An 18435-nucleotide genomic window follows, 5' to 3' on the forward strand; every position below is an offset into this window, starting at 1 on the left:
CAGCACAGAAACACTAAAGGAATTAAGAGGCAGAGTCTTGGTAAATGGTATATTTATCTATGCTGAATGGACCCTGTCTCTCAAAATCTGAGAGGAGGGGCTGCTTCCTGGCCTACGGCAACTTCAGGGTTAACAGAAGAACATCTCTCAAGTCCATTAAGATGCTTTTGACGGGGCTATGCCCAATGCTACGTGGGAAAATGTGCCACAATGAATCAAGCTCCTCGGGAGCAAAAGTCGGTAATTAGTATGTAGGGCAGAGCATGGTGGTGTCTAAACGGAGAAGCAATCAAGCAGAAAACAAGGGAAGCAGATGCTTGAAGGTTGCATCACCTCCAGCATGAAAAGGAAGGTGCAGGGGAGTTGCCAAGTGGTGGGCTGATGTTAAAGCAAAGGGAAAGGCAGTATCTAGTCTTTGAAGAGCACAGTCAGTCACTAATGGAGCTCCTGGAATGCTGGCAGGTTGAAGAGGGCAGGAAGGACAGAATTTTTCGATTTAATAGGTGTCTTGTTTTCCTTTGTTTCTTACATGACGGCTGTTACCACAGAAAATCCCACAAGGCAAAACCCTCACCCTAACAGACAAGGACCTACAGAGAGAGCAGTCAGCACTTTTTGCACAGGTGAATTGAAGGCATTCTGCTGGAAGCACCCGCTTTTCCTCAAGCAGTGAACTGTAGATTTACTGAAGCTCTGCGCAGATCCCAAAGTGGAGACAGAAAGAACTAGGAATACAGCCAGGCTCAGAGAGAACAAAGGCTGCAGAAGGTTTGGTATCACACAAGGATTCTGTGGTTTCACAGAAGGCCAAATCACTGAGAATGAAAATGTTGCATTCCAGCCCACACACCCTTCAAAGCTGAGTTTTCTTTTTGCATCAGGCACCCCCAGTTCAGATCCTATTAGTGCAGATGTGAAGTTAATTATGATTTATTTATTTATTTATCACACGATTCATTTAGATTCAGGCTATTAAAGTTTCTTATGTCTGTATATTAAAAAAAAGATAAAAAGCAGGGTGCAACAGTACAGACAATTGTTGCATAGTTTGACATTAGATACAAATGGATGGTACATTCATTCAACCCAACTTGCATGGGAATGTATAATGGCACTCAAATAAATGGAAATTGCAAGGTCAGCCCATTTTTAAAGACTTCTCGCTTTGAATATTTTGCAATACTGTTGACGCAGCCACTCCTTAAAGCACTAAAACTATGGACTACAGCTTTGTATTTTCTCTCTCTATGAAGAACAGCAGGAGAGAAATATGGTGTTTTGCTAAAGGGTGCTACCCTTCTAGAAGGAAATGGATCTACCTGGGAAAGAATATATCCAATTTCCCATACTGTCACCCATCTCCTAGTTTTAGACAACCTATAATCAGGAAACAGTTAGAACTGGAATGCCAAGCCACCCTGCCCCTTCTCTAACATAAATCTCTGTTGACATACATCATCCCTTAAAAGCAAAACAAATCAAAACAACTTTAGAAACAATCAATGAACATGCAGTATTTAGAATCTGAGTTTTTTCTGTGACTAAGACTATCTTTGGGGTCTCTACAGGCTGCATTTGTATTAAGCATTAGCCTAGTGAAAATGTCCCTGAGTATGATCAAACACTATCTTAATGTAAAGCTTTCTACAAATTTGACCAGATTCACTAGTTACTGTTTTCCATATGCAGGTGAATACAGAGTTCACCATGAACATTTTTCTGCAAAGATACCAAAAGACACATTCACCTGCCCTTCACTGAAAGTATCTTTAGAAGCGTTATTTTGGTGAGGCTGGTGGTGATTGAGTTGCTAGACCTCCTCAGCTGCAGCATCCTTTTTCTGGGATTCTTTCTCCAGGTAGGGTTGCCTGGCACCCACGTTGATACAACACAAGGCCTAGGTCTTTTAACCTGATGAGATTATTTTATTCTGTTCTTTTAGTCATTATTCTTTTATTATGTATTCCCTATGTGTTTTATCATATACTATGTTTCAAAAGGCAGTAGTTACACTGGATTGCAGAACATGCTAGACTGAGTCAACCTACATGCAGGACAGTGCAATTTTTGCTTATGTGCTCAGAAATCCACCTGAGTTCAATTGATCTTACTCCCGGGAAAATGTACAGAGGATTGCAGCCTGAATTACACTAGACTAGAACTATGATCTCCAACAGCACGTCTTCTCTAGAAACTGTTTTATGTTGTTGCAAATTTTCTATGGTATACGCCACCTGGTTGTATTTTTCCCCTCAAAAAGTGTAGTTCATAAGTATTCAAATAAGATAAATAGTAACTGCAAATATGACTTGAAAGGACTAGAAGAATTAGAACACATTTCCACAGCTCATTCAATTCCTGAGTCTGCATTTTAGCACAAAAACAGAGGTTTAAGAGATCATCCCTGGAAAGAGAGATGCAAGGTGCAACTAGAAAAGCTTTGCTCTCTTTTATTCCTGTCACCTTGTATCAACTGAGTGGTGCAGTCTGCACACCCGTGCTCCTCTTTAACTACTCTGCATATAGTAGAACAGATGCTGTTTGCTAGGGTTAGTAATAAATAATCATTTCCAGTCCTGAAGAAAGCTTCAGTCAAGGCTTCTTAATTTGAGAGTATTTTTTGATGACATTATGATGATTGCTGCTGATTTTTTAAAAAATGTTTTTGCAGTGAATACAGTAACACAGAAGGAAAATACAGGAGTATATAGCAGATACGTAATATCCATACATATTTGTGTGAACAAAAAAAAAATGGTGCTGACCCATTTTTTGAGCTGACTTTTGAAATTATTCCCTACTTTACAGGGTGGATTACCCCATCCTCCCCAAAAAATGCCTACGTAGGAAAATCAGATGGGATATTCGAAGCTCATGGTTTCCAGATTTTGGTAACTTTTGTTTGATAAAGATTGTGATGGCGTTCCCCAAAGCTGTAAAAGTTCTGCTTGGCAAAGAATGCAATATACCCCTGAGATGTAGCATAAAAGAGAAAAAAATGAAAGTGCACTGTCTGATCTATCATTTTATCAGAAGTGCAAATCCTAATGCCATTAGGCGTTAAATGGGTCCTGGGAACTGTCCTTTATGACTCATATCCTGTGAGGTAATAACTTAAACTTCAGCAATATTAAAAGAAGTTGATTGCATTCAGACTTGTGCTGGCATCTCTAAGCAATTTTCCAGAATAAGGCCTTGTAAGGGGGGAAACAGGAACTGTTGCCTGATAATAAGGATGATCTAACAGAGAAGACCAGCCAGCAAACTTATTGTAGCCCAACAGGGAACTGTTACGAGGAATCAGATTTACATCAGTGCCATGACACTGACTGGATGATAAATCAGCACTTGAGTCTTCCATAGGGTATGGAAACTATTCAATTTACTGGACTTGGGAGTATATCAACAGATATCAATTCCTTTTAACAGCTGAACACATTCTGTAAAATGCTACTCGATGGAGTTAGGCCCATTACTTACTTCTGAGCAGATGGTTAGTAATTTTAGTGGGTTTACTTTGAGTATGACTTAGGTAAATTCCACCCTGGACATTTTTCTGCTATTTTGTTTTATACTGCATTTAAAACAGAACAAAATGGAAAGGACAAACTGTGGTGCTGTTAGAGTAGAAGTCTGGGGTCCCACTCAGCAGAATGGTGAGAAAGATCCTCAAATGCATTAGGAGTGGCTTATTATAATTTGATATGAGCAGGAAAACATCTAAAGAGGGGACCCATCTCCAGAAGGCCATAAAGCCCAGAGTCTAAATTTACATAACTGCACTACTGAGCGCAAGTGAAGAACAAGAAAGTGTAATAGAAAAGATCAAGGATAAAGGGAACTCTGAAGGGGCTTTGGACGCCTTGGAAAATAGCACTGCAGCAAAGAAACAAACCCCTGTAAATCTAAGTCACTGAGGAAATAAAACTAACGGTAGGATAAAGTGAAAGGATGCAGCCAAGCTTCAAGAAAAAAATGACTAAATGAAGAAGGGTCGGCTCCATAAAAGTTGCATAAGCGTTTTCCTGTTTCCTTTTTTAAAACCAAATAACAACTGGAACAGCAACAGACTTTAGGCTATTCTCAATTTCTCCACACTGTTACACTGTTAAGGAAGGTCTTTCAGCCTTTTCAAGGAGGCTTTTGGGGGGCTTCAGGGAGGGCAGTTGTGGGAGAAAGCCTTGCGTGAACAGCGTTCCACTAACACAACCTTTGGCTCCAATACAACAGAACCAAAGTTAGCATAACTAAAAACTCATTATCTTTATTTTCATTCAATTACTTTTAAAAATATAAATAAAAACTTAATATCAAAAGGGGGCAAATTGAATAAAAATCAGAAGCTTTAATGTGAATTTATCATTAAAGCAAGCAAGCTTGTTGAAAATTACCTTTCTTGAGGTTTCCAATGCTAGCAAAACTTTTTTGTCCTATGAACAAATTCAGCAACTGCATATGCACCCCCCCCCAAAAAATAGCTTTCCAAAACTGTCCTATTAATTTCCCTTTATTTCCCCTTTCTCTCCCATCCCCCCATCTGTCCGCCTCTTCCCATCACCATTTATTTGTTTATTTCATCTTCCTTGTGCTTTATTTCTCCACCTCAGCTTGGGCTTCCCCTAGGAACCAGTCAACCTTCTGCAGGCAAGTCCATCTTCCACTTGTACTGCTGGGGAGAGAACCTCAAATCCCTCCTCCTGTGGCTTCGTTACACACGTACAACTCCAGAGCTGTCAATAACATTTCAATGATGTTTTGGAGTTGATAGCTGTGAAGCCCTTCAGATAAGCATTTTCATTGTTAATCTCCCTGCCACTGAAAGACAGGTTATAACGCAGAGTAAACACTGTGGATCTATGTGAGTTTGACTCTGAAAGAAAGTCAGAGAGTTCCCCTGACAGCTGTAAATGTGGCAGTCTCTAATTGGTTTCTTTCAGCAGCTGAGGTGAGCTCCTTCATTGCTGTAGGCTAGTTTACATAAACTTTGCCACCGAGGGTGACCCTTACTTCATAGCAGCGTGGCCATTCTGGAACATTTATCATGGGAGTCTCTGTGGTTTTACAGTGGGCAGAGCCCAGCCCACAACGAACAGCAGCCTCTTGAAAACATCAATCACCTGCTAATTTCCTTGCTTTCTGGAGTAAGAACAAACTTTCAGTCACAATAAACAACAGAAGGGATTGTGTGAGAAAGGGGGGTCCTTGGTGTCTACATCCTCCAGACACCTACAAATCTAAATTGCTAGTGCTCATATATTTTTTGCACTTTTAAGACTTGTGCTGGATTTGCATCCAGATATTTTGATTTTGGTGCCTTGGGACATGAAATGTTTTCTCCTGTTATCGTTTCCAGCATTTGCTGATGCAAGTCACATCCATGCGAAACATTTAAAGCACTCTTATGGCACTTCAACAATCACGCCCTCTGCCAAAACTCTGGGAACTGTAGTTCGCTAAGGTGATGAGACTTGTTTGATGATACCCAGCTCTATCTCTCTTTCAAATCAGAACCAGTGAAGGCGGTGAAGGTCCTGTGTGAGTGTCTGGAGGCGGTTTGAGGATGGATGGTGGCTAACAGATTGAGGTTGAATCCTGACAAGACAGAAGTACTGTTTTGGGGGGACAGGAGGCGGGCAGGTGTGGAGGACTCCCTGGTCCTGAATGGGGTAACTGTGCCCCTGAAGGACCAGGTGTGCGGCCTGGGAGGGCAGCTGTTTACTAGCTCCATCTGGTATGCAGGCTGAGACCCTACCTGCCCGTGGACTGTCTCACCATTGTGGTGCATGCTCTGGTTATCTCTCCCTTGGACTACTGCAATGCACTCTATGTGGGGCTACCTTTGAAGGTGACCTGGAAACTACAACTAATCCAGAATCCGTCAGCTAGACTGGTGACTGGGAGTGGCTGCCGAGACCACATAACACCGGTCTTGAAAGACCTACATTGGCTCCCAGTACGTTTCCAAGCACAATTCAAAGTGTTGGTGCTGACCTTTAGAGCCATAAACAGCCTTGGTCCAGTATACCTGAAGGAGCGTCTTCACCCCCATTGTTCTACCTGGACACTGAGGTTCAGCGCCGAGGGCCTTCTGGTGGTTCCCTCACTGTGAGAAGCCAAGTTACATGGAACCAGGCAGAGGGCCTTCTCGGTGGTGGCACCTGCCCTATGGAATGCCCTCCCACCAGATGTCAAAGAGAACAACAACTACCAGAGTTTTAGAAGACATCTGAAGGCAGCCCTGTTTAGAGAAGCTTTTAACGTTTGATAGATTACTGTATTTTAATGTTTTGTTGGAAGCCGCCCAGAGTGGCTGAGGAAGCCCAGCCAGATGAGCGGGATATAAATAAATTATTATTATTATTATTATTATTATTATTATTATTATTATTATTATTATTATTATTATTTGGAGACTTCTCCTAGAGCTCCAATTCCCAATAAACTTAAATTCCCAGGACCCTCTGGGGGAATTGCCATGGCAATTGTAATGTGTGGTGCTAGATGTGTATGATTTATAATTGTATATTTGTTGCTGCTTTTATTTCTTGTATTTTGCCATTGTAATTTGAAGAAGAAATAAAAGAAGCAATAAAGTATAATTGAAAATCAATAAGATTAGCTAATCTAACAGATATGTCATCTTCTGTCTCCACAGACAATTCCTAGGACTACCTGAATGAAACTCATGAACCGCTGGCGATCAGCAGACCACAGTTTGGTCTACAGGATTTTTGCACATTCTTCCTGACGCAGAATTATACCTATTCAAGAAATAAAGGCTAAAGCAAGAAGGCTGAATCCTGATAAGAGTCAGACACAATAAATGAGCTTTCAGATGAAAAAAATATATATTCAACTATAGTCTAGTTCTGGTAAGTAAATTAGGAAGGTGAAGCTTCTCCTGGCTGCGAGATAAAATTCTTATAAAAGTGAAGCCAGACTAATTCTTTCAGCTTTTCTTTTGAAGCTGCTTTTAGAAAATGGTGGAAAGATTAGTCTTGTACTCACAGCAACTTCAGACAAAAGCTGAGTAGAAATAATATTGGGAGATATTTCAGTGGAACATTCTATCTGGCATATTTAGGCAATGTCATTGCCCCTAATTTGCTTTGTCTCCTAATAGCTGATTACATGTCCGATAAAACTCAAGGAATTTTTTATTTTGCATGTTTTGGAGTTAGTGCATGCTGGAGAAATCTCAAGAAAAGATGTGAAAGAATTTACTCCCAATGGATCCTTATGGCCTTATGTTATTTTTATGCATCAACCAGTGACCTCAAAATTATACAGAAATTAAGCAGATGACAATTGAAACTAACTGGACACAGAATGAAGGCATGATGAAAAGTAAGAACAAGGAAGGTTTATTTATGTAAAAATGTAAACATTTATGGAAAATTAATTCTCCAAAACAACCTGGGTTTTTTTGGGGGGGGGAAGTCCCCCCCCTCTCTTGTATAAACAATCATTTTCATGGGAGCGCTCGCAGAGATTAGGAAATGTAAATCTAAACACATTTTGTTGAGAATCAACTGCATTATTTGAAATGTAGTATTGTATTTGCAAAATGGAAAGATTCAGACCTTTATCTAACTAGCCCTTGACCTTGGAAACAAGGTAAGGATAACATAATCTTCATCTGCATTCATATTTTTTACAGCAGTCACACAGCACTAGTGGAATCCATGTTGAGTTTCCACTGTAGATTGTTCATCATTTCATTATGCTTCATTATGTTGATAACTGTCAGAAAGCATTAGAAGCTGGACTTTTGAGTAACAGGACTGAAATGGTAATCTAAAAACAATATACTTTCTAGAGGAAATACAGCAGAGGGCTAAATTCAATTAGAAAAGGCGAATGCAAAGACAATCTAAGTGATGCTCACAATTTATAACAAGACCTTTTTTTTTTCATTTCAGGATAAAAACCTGAAGTGAAAATAAGAAAATGGATTGTTATTCTGCAGCTTTTAAAATCTGTCCTTATTACATTCAGTTCTGTAGAGTATCTTGAATGCAGGTGTGTTAGTTATACATATATACTGTATATATATTATACCATATGTCAAACAATCACTCTTTTGTTTGGCTAGCCCAAGAGACCAAATTATTCAAAGTCATTTACAGAGAGACAGATTTGTATTGTACTTTCAGCTGGACAGCTAATGCTAATTACTTTGACCCAATCAAAAAAGTTAATAAACTAATAGTGTCTCTAAGCTTAACTCAAATTGTAATGAAAAATATTGTTTAGGAAACGGATGCAGATGGATACAAAAGTAACAAAATGCACCTGTTCTTTCTAGCAGGAAAATTCCTAAGATAACGGAAAAGGCATATTCTTTAGACCAAGGAAGAAATATTTTGAAGTTTGTACATATAGCTTGGCAATGTTGAATTTTATTCATTTTGTACATTTTAATTATTTGTACATTTGTACATTCATGGCAATGTGCATGGTCCATATAGCCATTGGATTCTAACACCCTGCAAAGTTTATTAGGCTTGAAGAATAAACAGGCCTGGTCATATAGCCCTCTTAGTTTCTCTTTCTCTCTGCTTTCCGCCACCCAGTTGTTCAAAATAATAACTGCATTGCTCTGAGGGATAATTCTTCCATAACTTATTTATTTAAATATTTATAAACCACACTTTCATTTAAAAAAATACAGCAAGGCACCTGAAATTATATCACATGAAATTATAACTTGTACTTATGTTTAGGATAAATCAGATGTGCTATCTCCATATCTTAGCATACTGCTGACGCACTGCAAGTGTGCAGTTCAGAATGTGTGGCTCAGGCAGACAGCTACTCAGCACATCCAGAATGCTGAAAGACAACTGTGTCTGGCACAGAGGCTTCTGTCTTCACTGATGATACCAGATCAGATCAGACACTGAAACTATGAGCCTGAGGTCAAAAGGCATCATCCTACGATCTACACACAAGGCAGCTGCCATAGGGAAGAGGAATCCCATTGAGAAGCACTGACCCATGGGGTGGGTGAGCTCAGCGAGCCTTATTCATTTACTGCACACTGTGGGTTGCTGGGGAGCAGTGTCCCCCAAAACCATCTCAGCAAAGCACAGAGTCCACCTCTTTGCCAAGGACACTGTACTTTCCTCCATCACTTTGCAGCTTTCTCTGCTAACATTCACCACCCCAGACCACTCCTCTTTGACTTATTATTCATTTCATGAAATGCATATACTCCTTGATTGTAGGAAAAACCCTCAAAGCAGTTTACCAAAAAAGAAAAAGCAGTAAGGTTATCACTTAAAAAATCTACAGCCAAAACATACAGAAAGTTAGAACCACTTTAGAATAGACTAAAACAAATTAAACACATACAAAATTTCTAAACATCTGGGTAAGGTAAAAGCAAAGGGACCGCTGACCATTAAGTCCAGTCATGGCCGACTCTGGGGTTGCGGCGCTAATCTCGCTTTATTGGCCAAGGGAGCCGGCGTACAGCTTCCGGGTCATGTGGCTCAGCATGAACCAGAGCAGCGCATGGAAACGCCGTTTACCTTCCTGCCAGAGTGGTGCCTGTTTATCTACTTGCACCTTGACGTGCTTTCGAACTGCTAGGTGGGCAGGAGCAGGGACCGAGCAACGGGAGCTCATCCCGTTGTGGGGATTCGAACTGCTGACCTTCTGAACGGCAAGTCCTAGGCTCTGTGGTTTAACTCACAGTGCCACCCGCATCCCTTAAAACATCTGGGTAGACTTGTCTAAATAAGAATGTATTCAGCAGGTGCCGAAAAGAATACAGTGAAAGCGCCAGCCCTGGTATCAGTAGGCAGGGAGTTCTAAAAGTGTCAGTGCGGCTGCACTAAACAACCAAGTTCTCATAGATTTGGCGAAGGTATTATGTGACACTTGTCATAGCTGCATCTGGATCAGGATATCTTGGCCACTGTAGTTCATGCACTGGTAACCTCAAGACTAGATTGCTGCAATGTGCTCTATGTGGGGTCGCCCTTGGGCATAATATAGACACTCCAGCTGGTACAAAATGCAGCAGTTCAACTGCAGATTGGAGCAGATGGACAACAGCAGGTGAGACATCTCCTAAATCATATCCTAACAGGCCAGGTTCAAGATTCTTATGTTGATATAGCCCTGGACAACTTGGGTCCAAAATACCTAAAGGATCACCTTAGATTCTTGCTTGTTACAGATGGGTGTTCCAGGTGTTACAGATAGCCAATTGGACTCCTCTAGCAGTTGGGCATTTGATATCTCCAATTCCATGCTGTGGAACACTTTTCCAGCAGAGATTTGGCAGACATACTCACTTTTGTGTTTCAGGTCCCTTTTGAAGATTTTTTTAAAATGTTGCTAGATCTATGCTGCTGTCTAAAATGTCCCATGAGTAGCTAGACATTTTAATGATTGTTTTGTATCTCTTTTAAATGTTTTTATGTTGTTGTATCTTACCCTGATGTTTTGCGTGAAGGCAGTATGGAAATGCTTTTATAAATAAATAAATAAATAAATAAATAAATAAATAAATAAATAAATACCAATATCTGTCTTCCACAAAGGTTTCTCTTTATATAAATATAAGCCATAAACATAACATCTGAGCAACTGATTCAAAGAGAACAATATTGGTGATCCAACTGGCCACGTAAAATGTAACTTTACAAAAATAAAACAAACCCCTGATATTCTTGAGCCAAGTTTTTGATGTCGGGTATGCTAACAATTTATAGGCTGTCTGCAGTGCATTTTCTAACCAGTGCATAAAAATTAAGCATGCAATTTTCATAATTTGTCATGGGGATTGTATAAGGAGGGTGGGGGAGGAAAGCTTTCGCGTTTCCTTTTCCTCCAGTGTGAGATTCAGGAAAAACAGAAAGCTATTAAGTCTACCTTTCCTGGCCTGGAGAGTTAAGATGTAAAACCAAAGATGTAGCTATTAAAATAGTTAAAGGAACAGCTGCCCAAGGAACAATGATGAACAAAAGTGGAGACTTGTGAATGTCTTAACAACTAAAATAAATAATTAGCAACAATAAGACCTTCCTCCCACCAACACCCAACAAAATTGGAGGGAGGGTGATTTTCTGTTCATTCCAGGTGTTTTCCTTTAAATTACCCATTTCTTCTTCTTTTTTCCTTTTTTTTAAACCTGGCCTAATAGTGAACAGAAACCTGATTTTACAAGCCAATGGAGCAGAGTGTATGTTTTTGCTAGAAGAATGGGTCTCAGATTCTATGTTTTATTTCTTCATTAGAAGGCCGTCACACTGAGCGATTACTAAATGCAAGACTGAATGAGACTACTGGGGTTAAGTAGAGCATAATGAACAAAGAAGGTGCTTGATTATTATAGCTGTCAGCACAAGGGAATTGGGTTTATCACCTGGTTTAACCAACTGGTAAGAAGAACTGAGATAAGTGTGAAAGATCCTCTGTTGTTTGTGTTCTTCTCCATCTCCCCATGTCAAAAAAGTTAGGCAAACCAAGATGCTTCCTCTAAAACAGATCTTTAAATAGAGCTCTTTCCCCCTGCCTCATGATATCTCTCACTCTTTTTTAAAATGGTTGCCTTCTCTAAAGTTTGGTTTCACTTGCTCTTGTGGTTTTCAGTTTTCATATTTGTTCCATGTTTCTATAGAAGTTGTTTAAAGTATTGTTGTGTTTGGTCTATTAATTTTGAAGTCATTCATGTGCTTTACTTCATTATTCTAATGTTTAATTATATTACGATGACTCATTTAATGGACCAGTGTTAATTTATAACCACATATATTAATTGCAGATTTATAAACCACTTTACAAACAAAAGTTACAAAAGTGGTGTGCAATGAAATAAGATACAAGAGGATGCCAACTCTGTAAACTGAAAGCAAAGAAACCATTTCTACAACTGTACAATTATTATTGGAAAAAATGACTGGCTCCCACTTCAAGTAAACAAAAAATGTCTTCCAAAGCTGCCTAAATATAAAAACTCTCAATGCTTCTCTAAATTCAGCTGGTAATTGATTCCAGAGGGCCAAAGCCTGGTTTCCAGTACATACCAAGTGCACCTCTGGTGCTTACGGTACTCTTAGCAGTGCCCCATCTGAGCAACAGGAGAGTATTCTGCAGGTGAATAACATCTTTGAACAGTATAGAAACTAACCTGCTCTTCCTCTTTATATCATTACTATATACAAAAAAGAGCTTCACATAAACACTCTGTTATAATGTTTCTATCGTATAATTTCCACTTCACTGCAGACCTAAATTGAGGGCTTCTGTTACCTCTGTACACCACACTGGGCCAGCATAATTCACCAGCACTATGGTGAACAGAAAGTCCCGAACTTCACGATAAGCACATCCTCATTATCACAGGGTTTCTCCAAATAGCCATAGCCTTATCCAAGAAACTTGGAATATATCTTCAGCAGTGTCTCTATACACCTTAAACCAGGTTCATCACAAACAACCTGATCCTTTTTGCTCAATGTCAGAGGTGGAATTTAAGACCATCCACAACAGCAGTCAGTTTTACCTCTGAGCCACAGTCTACATTTTAAGTGGCACAGCTCCTAACCAAGAAGACATTCTGAAAACTATTTGAAGGGAGAAAGTCAGAACAAAAGAGAATGATTGGAAAGAAGATATCGCTCTGGACAGAGCTTATAGCCTGGCTCCATGAAAAATGTTTCCACCAAGATCTAATCACACACAATCCATGGATCGCAACCATTTAGAATAATTTAGAATTTAGAACCACTTAGAATCAGTGCTATTCTTTGCTCATCCATGACTTGTTCTCTTTTGCTGGTGCTCTTCCAAAATTTCTGCCTTGCCTTCTTGAACAAAACAGACTCCCTAACTAGTTGCTAGAAAATCTGACAAGACTGCCTTCCTATCATTTCAAAATAAAAATATTCAGCAATTATTCCCTTCCTTAAAAAGAGAGACCAAAACCACAGAACATTCCCTTAAGACTTCAGAGATATTGAACTTTTGGGTTAATTATTTTCAAAATATTTGTTATCTTTGGTTCAGCTGACTCTTTCATAAGACCCCATATATGGCCAAGCCATAACTGACTAAAGCTTCATTCAGCCGGTTTATCCTTTCTCTGGCTTTCAGTCCCTGAAATTCCTCCAGTGTCTAACCACATTTTGGTGGGTTTAGAGGTATCTGTGTTAGATTGTGGTAAGACAAGTAAATGCAGACTAGTTCTTGGCATGTTTAGCCAACATGCACTCCAGGCTCTGGCCAACTTGATCACTGTGAATGGGCAGTTAGGTGGCCAGGAACTTAAAACAAAATAACAGTAAATGTTATTTGATCACTAGGAAGCTCAGTCTGAATTTTGGCACATAAAACCTCTCAGGTTTTGGGAAGGTGACCAAATCATCCTCCACCCTGCTAGAAGGAGGGACAGAGAAGAATTTTGAGCAAGTTCAGCACTTTGCATTCAGAGTACAAGCGTTTCCAGCTTAAAGATGAGTCAGCTACTGAAGAGCAGCTTTGAGAGGCTGCAATAGTGTGTCTTTGAGAGCATAATGGAGAACCAGAAAATTTGCTGTCTGCTTCAGGAGTCGCTTTGTTTCTACTGCTGGAGGAGGATCTGAAAGCAACTCTGAAGGGGCACCAGAATAAGAACCTTCCTGTCAGCAGATATAAGGGTTGAAAGTTGAATAGAAGCACAGCTACAGAGCACAGCCAGTGTTGGTAAAGAGATCTGAGGAGGTGGGTGGATGCCTTGGTACAGGTGTGAGTAGACTGACTCTCCAGATGTTGCTAAACTGCAACTCCCATCAGCCCCAGCAAGCATGGCCAACAGCCAGGAATATTGGGAGTTGAAGTTCAACAACATCCAGAGGGCCAAAGGTTTCCCAAACAAGCCTTAGTACCTTAGATTATTCCATGGACTTTCTGTCGGTAGATGAAAATTTAAAGGATTTGGCTAACACTGAACGTGTAAGCAGCTATGAGCACAAAAAAAGCTATACAAAGATTGGCAGGCATGAGACAGCTGCTGGGATAATATATAGCCCAAAATTGTGGCCTGGCCCCTTTGTATCTCAGCAACATGAGAAATTAGTTAGGATAATAGGATTCAGAACTCATTTGATTCTCTTTTGTTTTACTTTTCTTAGCCATTAGCTAAGAAGCGGGCATAGCAAGATTCTAATCAAAGACGACCAGCAGACTCTCTTTACAAAAGAGGGCAGCATGAACGGATAAGTTGCTACAGAAAATCTTTGCTCACCGCCATGTACCCATGTCCCATATAGACTGAAACTGTCACATCCAATCAGAACATGAAAAGAACTAAGTTAGAGTTGGGCATTTGACCAGTCAAAAAAGATTTGGTCAATTGACAACTCAGATATTGTCAAATATTTGTTCAGTACTTTAAAAACATTCTGTTTTCTTTTTTGTGGGTGGAAGAAACTTTAAAATCAACAGGTTTGTTATTTTGCTAATTACAAATGTAAAACTTGCTAACTGCTATTTTGAAACCATTAAGTTAACCTTTTAAAAATCTAACAAATTACTAAGACCTTGCATGAGGTTAGAATCATTCTATCAGTGTGAATGATTCACTGTACTGTTCTCTTTGGCTTTTGATTTAAAAGAGGAGTCTGTCTACAACTGCATTTTTTAAAAAAATGAATTTGAAACAGAAATGAAGCAAAGTAACCGTATATTTGTTTTTGTTTTTCTTTTACAGTGGTGGACTAGAACCAGGGAAACCAAGGTTCAAATTGCCTCCTCAGCCAGGAAACTCACTGGGTGACCCCATGTCTGTGTTATAAATGTCCTTGCCCTGAGGCAGAGTGGCCCAAGGACAATTAAAACATGGCCTTTGTGATATGAGCATGCTGAGCGTGCCACCTTACCCTCTGGGCACTTCCTACTGCAAGCTTTCTGGTGAAATTAAGATATAATCTCAGTAGAGAAAAGGCTCACTTGTAAAATGCCCATTGCGTGCTCTCACAAAGTTTCTCAAACTTCTTGAGACTTTAAAGATGGATGTAACGAATTCATGTGCAATGCAACAGACGTGTTATTCTTGGCTTGACTACCACCAATGCAGTGTCTGAGCAAAGCTGATTGTAGGTGGCCCTGAAGAAAGGGTCCTAGACAAAGGAGGAGGCCATCCTGTTTTGCAGGTGGTGCACAGAAACAGCCAAGCAAACCCTTTTGGTGAAAAGAAAACCCTGTGGGATCTATATCAATGAACAATGATAGAATGTCCACAGCAATGGATGGATGTTGTGGTAATGGGCACATAGCAGCAGAAATAGGGAATAAATTGAGAACCATGCAGTTCTAAGTTTCATTCGCTTTTATTTCAGCGTGGCCAAAAAGCCTATCAACTGAATAATACAACCTTTTTTTACCCAGTGGTTGCATTCTGATGAAAATCACAGCATCCAGTGGTGACTGATTTTGCAAATGCTCTATCTTGTGTTGAAATCATGCCTTGCCACTTCTCATTACTTTGATTCCTGACATGATATGTGAGCAAAGCATCTAGCAAGACCAGTCACGATGCCAAAAAACAACCATGGGCAGTAAGTATCAATGGCTACTATTCACAAAGCCTATATATAATCTCCAGCGTCAAAAGCAGTTTTGCCTCTGAATACCAGCTGTCTGAGATCACAAGCAGGAGAGGGCTACTGGGCTCATGCCCTGCTTGTAGGCTTCATGAGAACATCTGGTTAGCCAGTGTGAGAGCAGAATGCTGGACTAGATGGGTCCTTGGTCTGATCCATGAAGGTTTTCCATGTGTTGTTATAGAAAAAGACCAAAGTCATCTATTCAGAGCTGCCACAAACTATCCTTTACATGCCTCTTTCTTTCAGAGCTTCTTTCCTCCTGTTTTCTGATCACAACTAAGATATGCAAGGCTGTGATTGTCCCTCATTATGTGTACACAGTGCAGCCTTAAGGCACTTCCACGGTGCAGACACCAATGCAAAAAACACACACACAGAAAACCCCCCCAAAATGGAACTAGACCCTCTTATTCTTGCCGTTGACCTACATTCTGTCACATAATCACAAACTTCACTTTCCGTTGTGTAGCAGGAGAGAAGACCCGGTATTGACATATTGTGTTGACTTGTTTAAAAGGGAATTGTTACTGAATGTCCCTGTCACCAAGCAGACATTTTTCATAGCAGGATGTACATCTCTGGGGAGTGTCTCATGTATAAATTATAAGAGCAGCAAGAGAAGGAGGAGAGGGAAATTAATAAATAAAGGCATCTGACTTACGTGTGCAGGGCATGGAGGCAGCATCGTTCTCTGCTCGGAAAAAACCCGGGTCACAGGTGCAAGAGGTGGAACCTTCCAAGATGGAGAAACTGTGAGGCGGGCACTTAGCACAGGCAACATCTGTTGAGAGGGCTTTGTAGTATCCAATCTTGCAAGCTTGGGAAAAGAAGGGGGGGACAGAAAAGAAGAGCTGTTACTGGTATAGGCCTTGATAATAAATTGCTACCTCATTTACTCAGCATTCAGACATGGGGGCACTTTTGAAAGAGGAAAAATAATGTCTGCTTAGCACCGGGAGAGAAATTAACCAGCCAAGGAGCACTTGACTGCTCGCTCTCCAAGCAAGGAAGGCAATTTTTAATCCCGATGAGACCCCCATTAACAAGTAGGCCTGTAGAGCTTACAAGAGCACCTATAAGCATGTCCATGTAGCAACTTGGTTGGAAAATCTGTCTCATTTTCTTCCCTGCGTGGGTTTATTATGTAAACCCCATTTCCTTGCTTCCCACCTGCAGACACTCTCACATTGCAGTAAACAGGGTGCAGTTGTTTTAATTCCATGACTACTTTCGAAAGGCAGCTGATGGTGTGACACTGCCAATTTTTGAGATGGAGCGGAATAAGACCCTACTGTGATTGGCAGTCAACCTCTTACTCTCGCATGCCCAGAAAAGGCAATTCTCCCTTCTGCAGAAGCCAATTAATTTGCTTTCCTCTCCCCAAGAGACAAAATCAACACTCCGCCCCTGAGCCAGAGCATACCAGTGGCTGCACTCTTTGACGCCAAGGCCCCATGTGCAGCAAGTGTTCAGTGACATCACCTTCATAAATATGATGCTTACATGGATGACTACTTTTACATCATTGGGATTAAAAAAAATACTCTTAAGTATCATTAAGAAAATCTTTTGAACAGTGGCATACAAGCATGTCCCTCTAACAAATTTTGGCTAGGGCTAAAAATAAAAAAAAAACACTATCACCAGACGTTGAAACAGAGAAAGTCAACTAGGCAGCTTTATAAAGGACAAAGAGCAAAAGAAAGGATGGTTACTGCCAATATTTACAGCATGACTCACTTTCATGTCTCCTATTTTTATCACAAAGTCTACCTTTAGAGTTCCCTTGCTCTTTGCTTCTACGCCTCCAGTAACCAACATGCATTTGCTTTCAGCTATTCTCCCACTCACTCCACATTCTTTTATATGATTTAATTTCCCCCACTTTTATGATGTACTTGTAACAGCCACGGATTTTTGCAACATGTTTGTAAAGGAGCAAGTCACTTCACCCTTATTAACTGAGGCCATTTATGGAATCCCCTTAACAAGTCAAAACTTTACGAAGTGTGGTGCAGCGTCCATAAAAATCACTGTGGGATCAATCTTGCCCTTGCTTGCTTCGGCTGTCACCGGACCAGGGAATCTTATAAAAACACATAGCTCTGGTGACTAAGATTTATGCTTTCAGCGTTTACACACATCACATAATTAGATAGGGTTCAACTTGCAAGGTGCTTTCTGGCTACGCTTCAAATGGCCTTGGGGCTTTGATTAAAAAAAAAAAAAAAAACCACAACACTGGCAAGGAGAAGCAAAGGGGTCAAGCTCAGCCTCCCCACATCAAACACAATTAGTCCCCAAAGACAAATGCAAACCTATTGGGTATGGTCCATCATTCTGCCAGCCACATCAAACAAAGACAGTTTGTGTAAAAAGAATGAGCCTCCACAAAAGATAAGCAGCTAAGAAGGTACAAATTACTGTTTCAATGAAGAAAAACCTAGGTTGAAGGTCTTATGGAGGAGGCAGATTAATAGATCTGACGTAGTTGGTATGGAAATTCTTTTTTCAATGACATTTTTTAAAATTTTAATTAAACAAGATCTGATATCCTGAAAAAAAGTTAAGAAACGTTTGAAGCTTCTTGGAATTTACAGTGATGATAAATACTAACAAAGCCTGAAGTTGGACTGGATTCATTGTATATCACACTGACCCATTTTCCATCCTGACCTGAAAATCCGATTCCAGTGCAGGAGCTTAGTGCAAAAATAGTTCACTTCTCACTGCAAATTTAAGTTGGATGCACACAGAAGTTTGCAAAATTATCCATGACATCCTCTTCGATTGCAATTATAAACCTGTCAGGCAATTTTATCCTCATGAAGACCTA

General features: G+C 40.1%; 1 protein-coding gene across 1 annotated transcript in view; it reads right to left on the reverse strand.

The window, feature by feature from the left end:
- Window positions 1-18435, reverse strand: part of EPHA4 (EPH receptor A4) — a 155289-nt gene that overhangs the window by 73514 nt on the left and 63340 nt on the right. Inside the window, exon 4 of the mRNA XM_053390006.1 lies at window positions 16261-16416. Coding sequence (XP_053245981.1) covers window positions 16261-16416 — 156 coding nt within the window. The remainder of the gene's footprint in view (window positions 1-16260; window positions 16417-18435) is intronic.

Source organism: Podarcis raffonei, chromosome 5 (assembly GCF_027172205.1).
Source record: "Podarcis raffonei isolate rPodRaf1 chromosome 5, rPodRaf1.pri, whole genome shotgun sequence".
Lineage (NCBI taxonomy): Eukaryota > Metazoa > Chordata > Lepidosauria > Squamata > Lacertidae > Podarcis > Podarcis raffonei.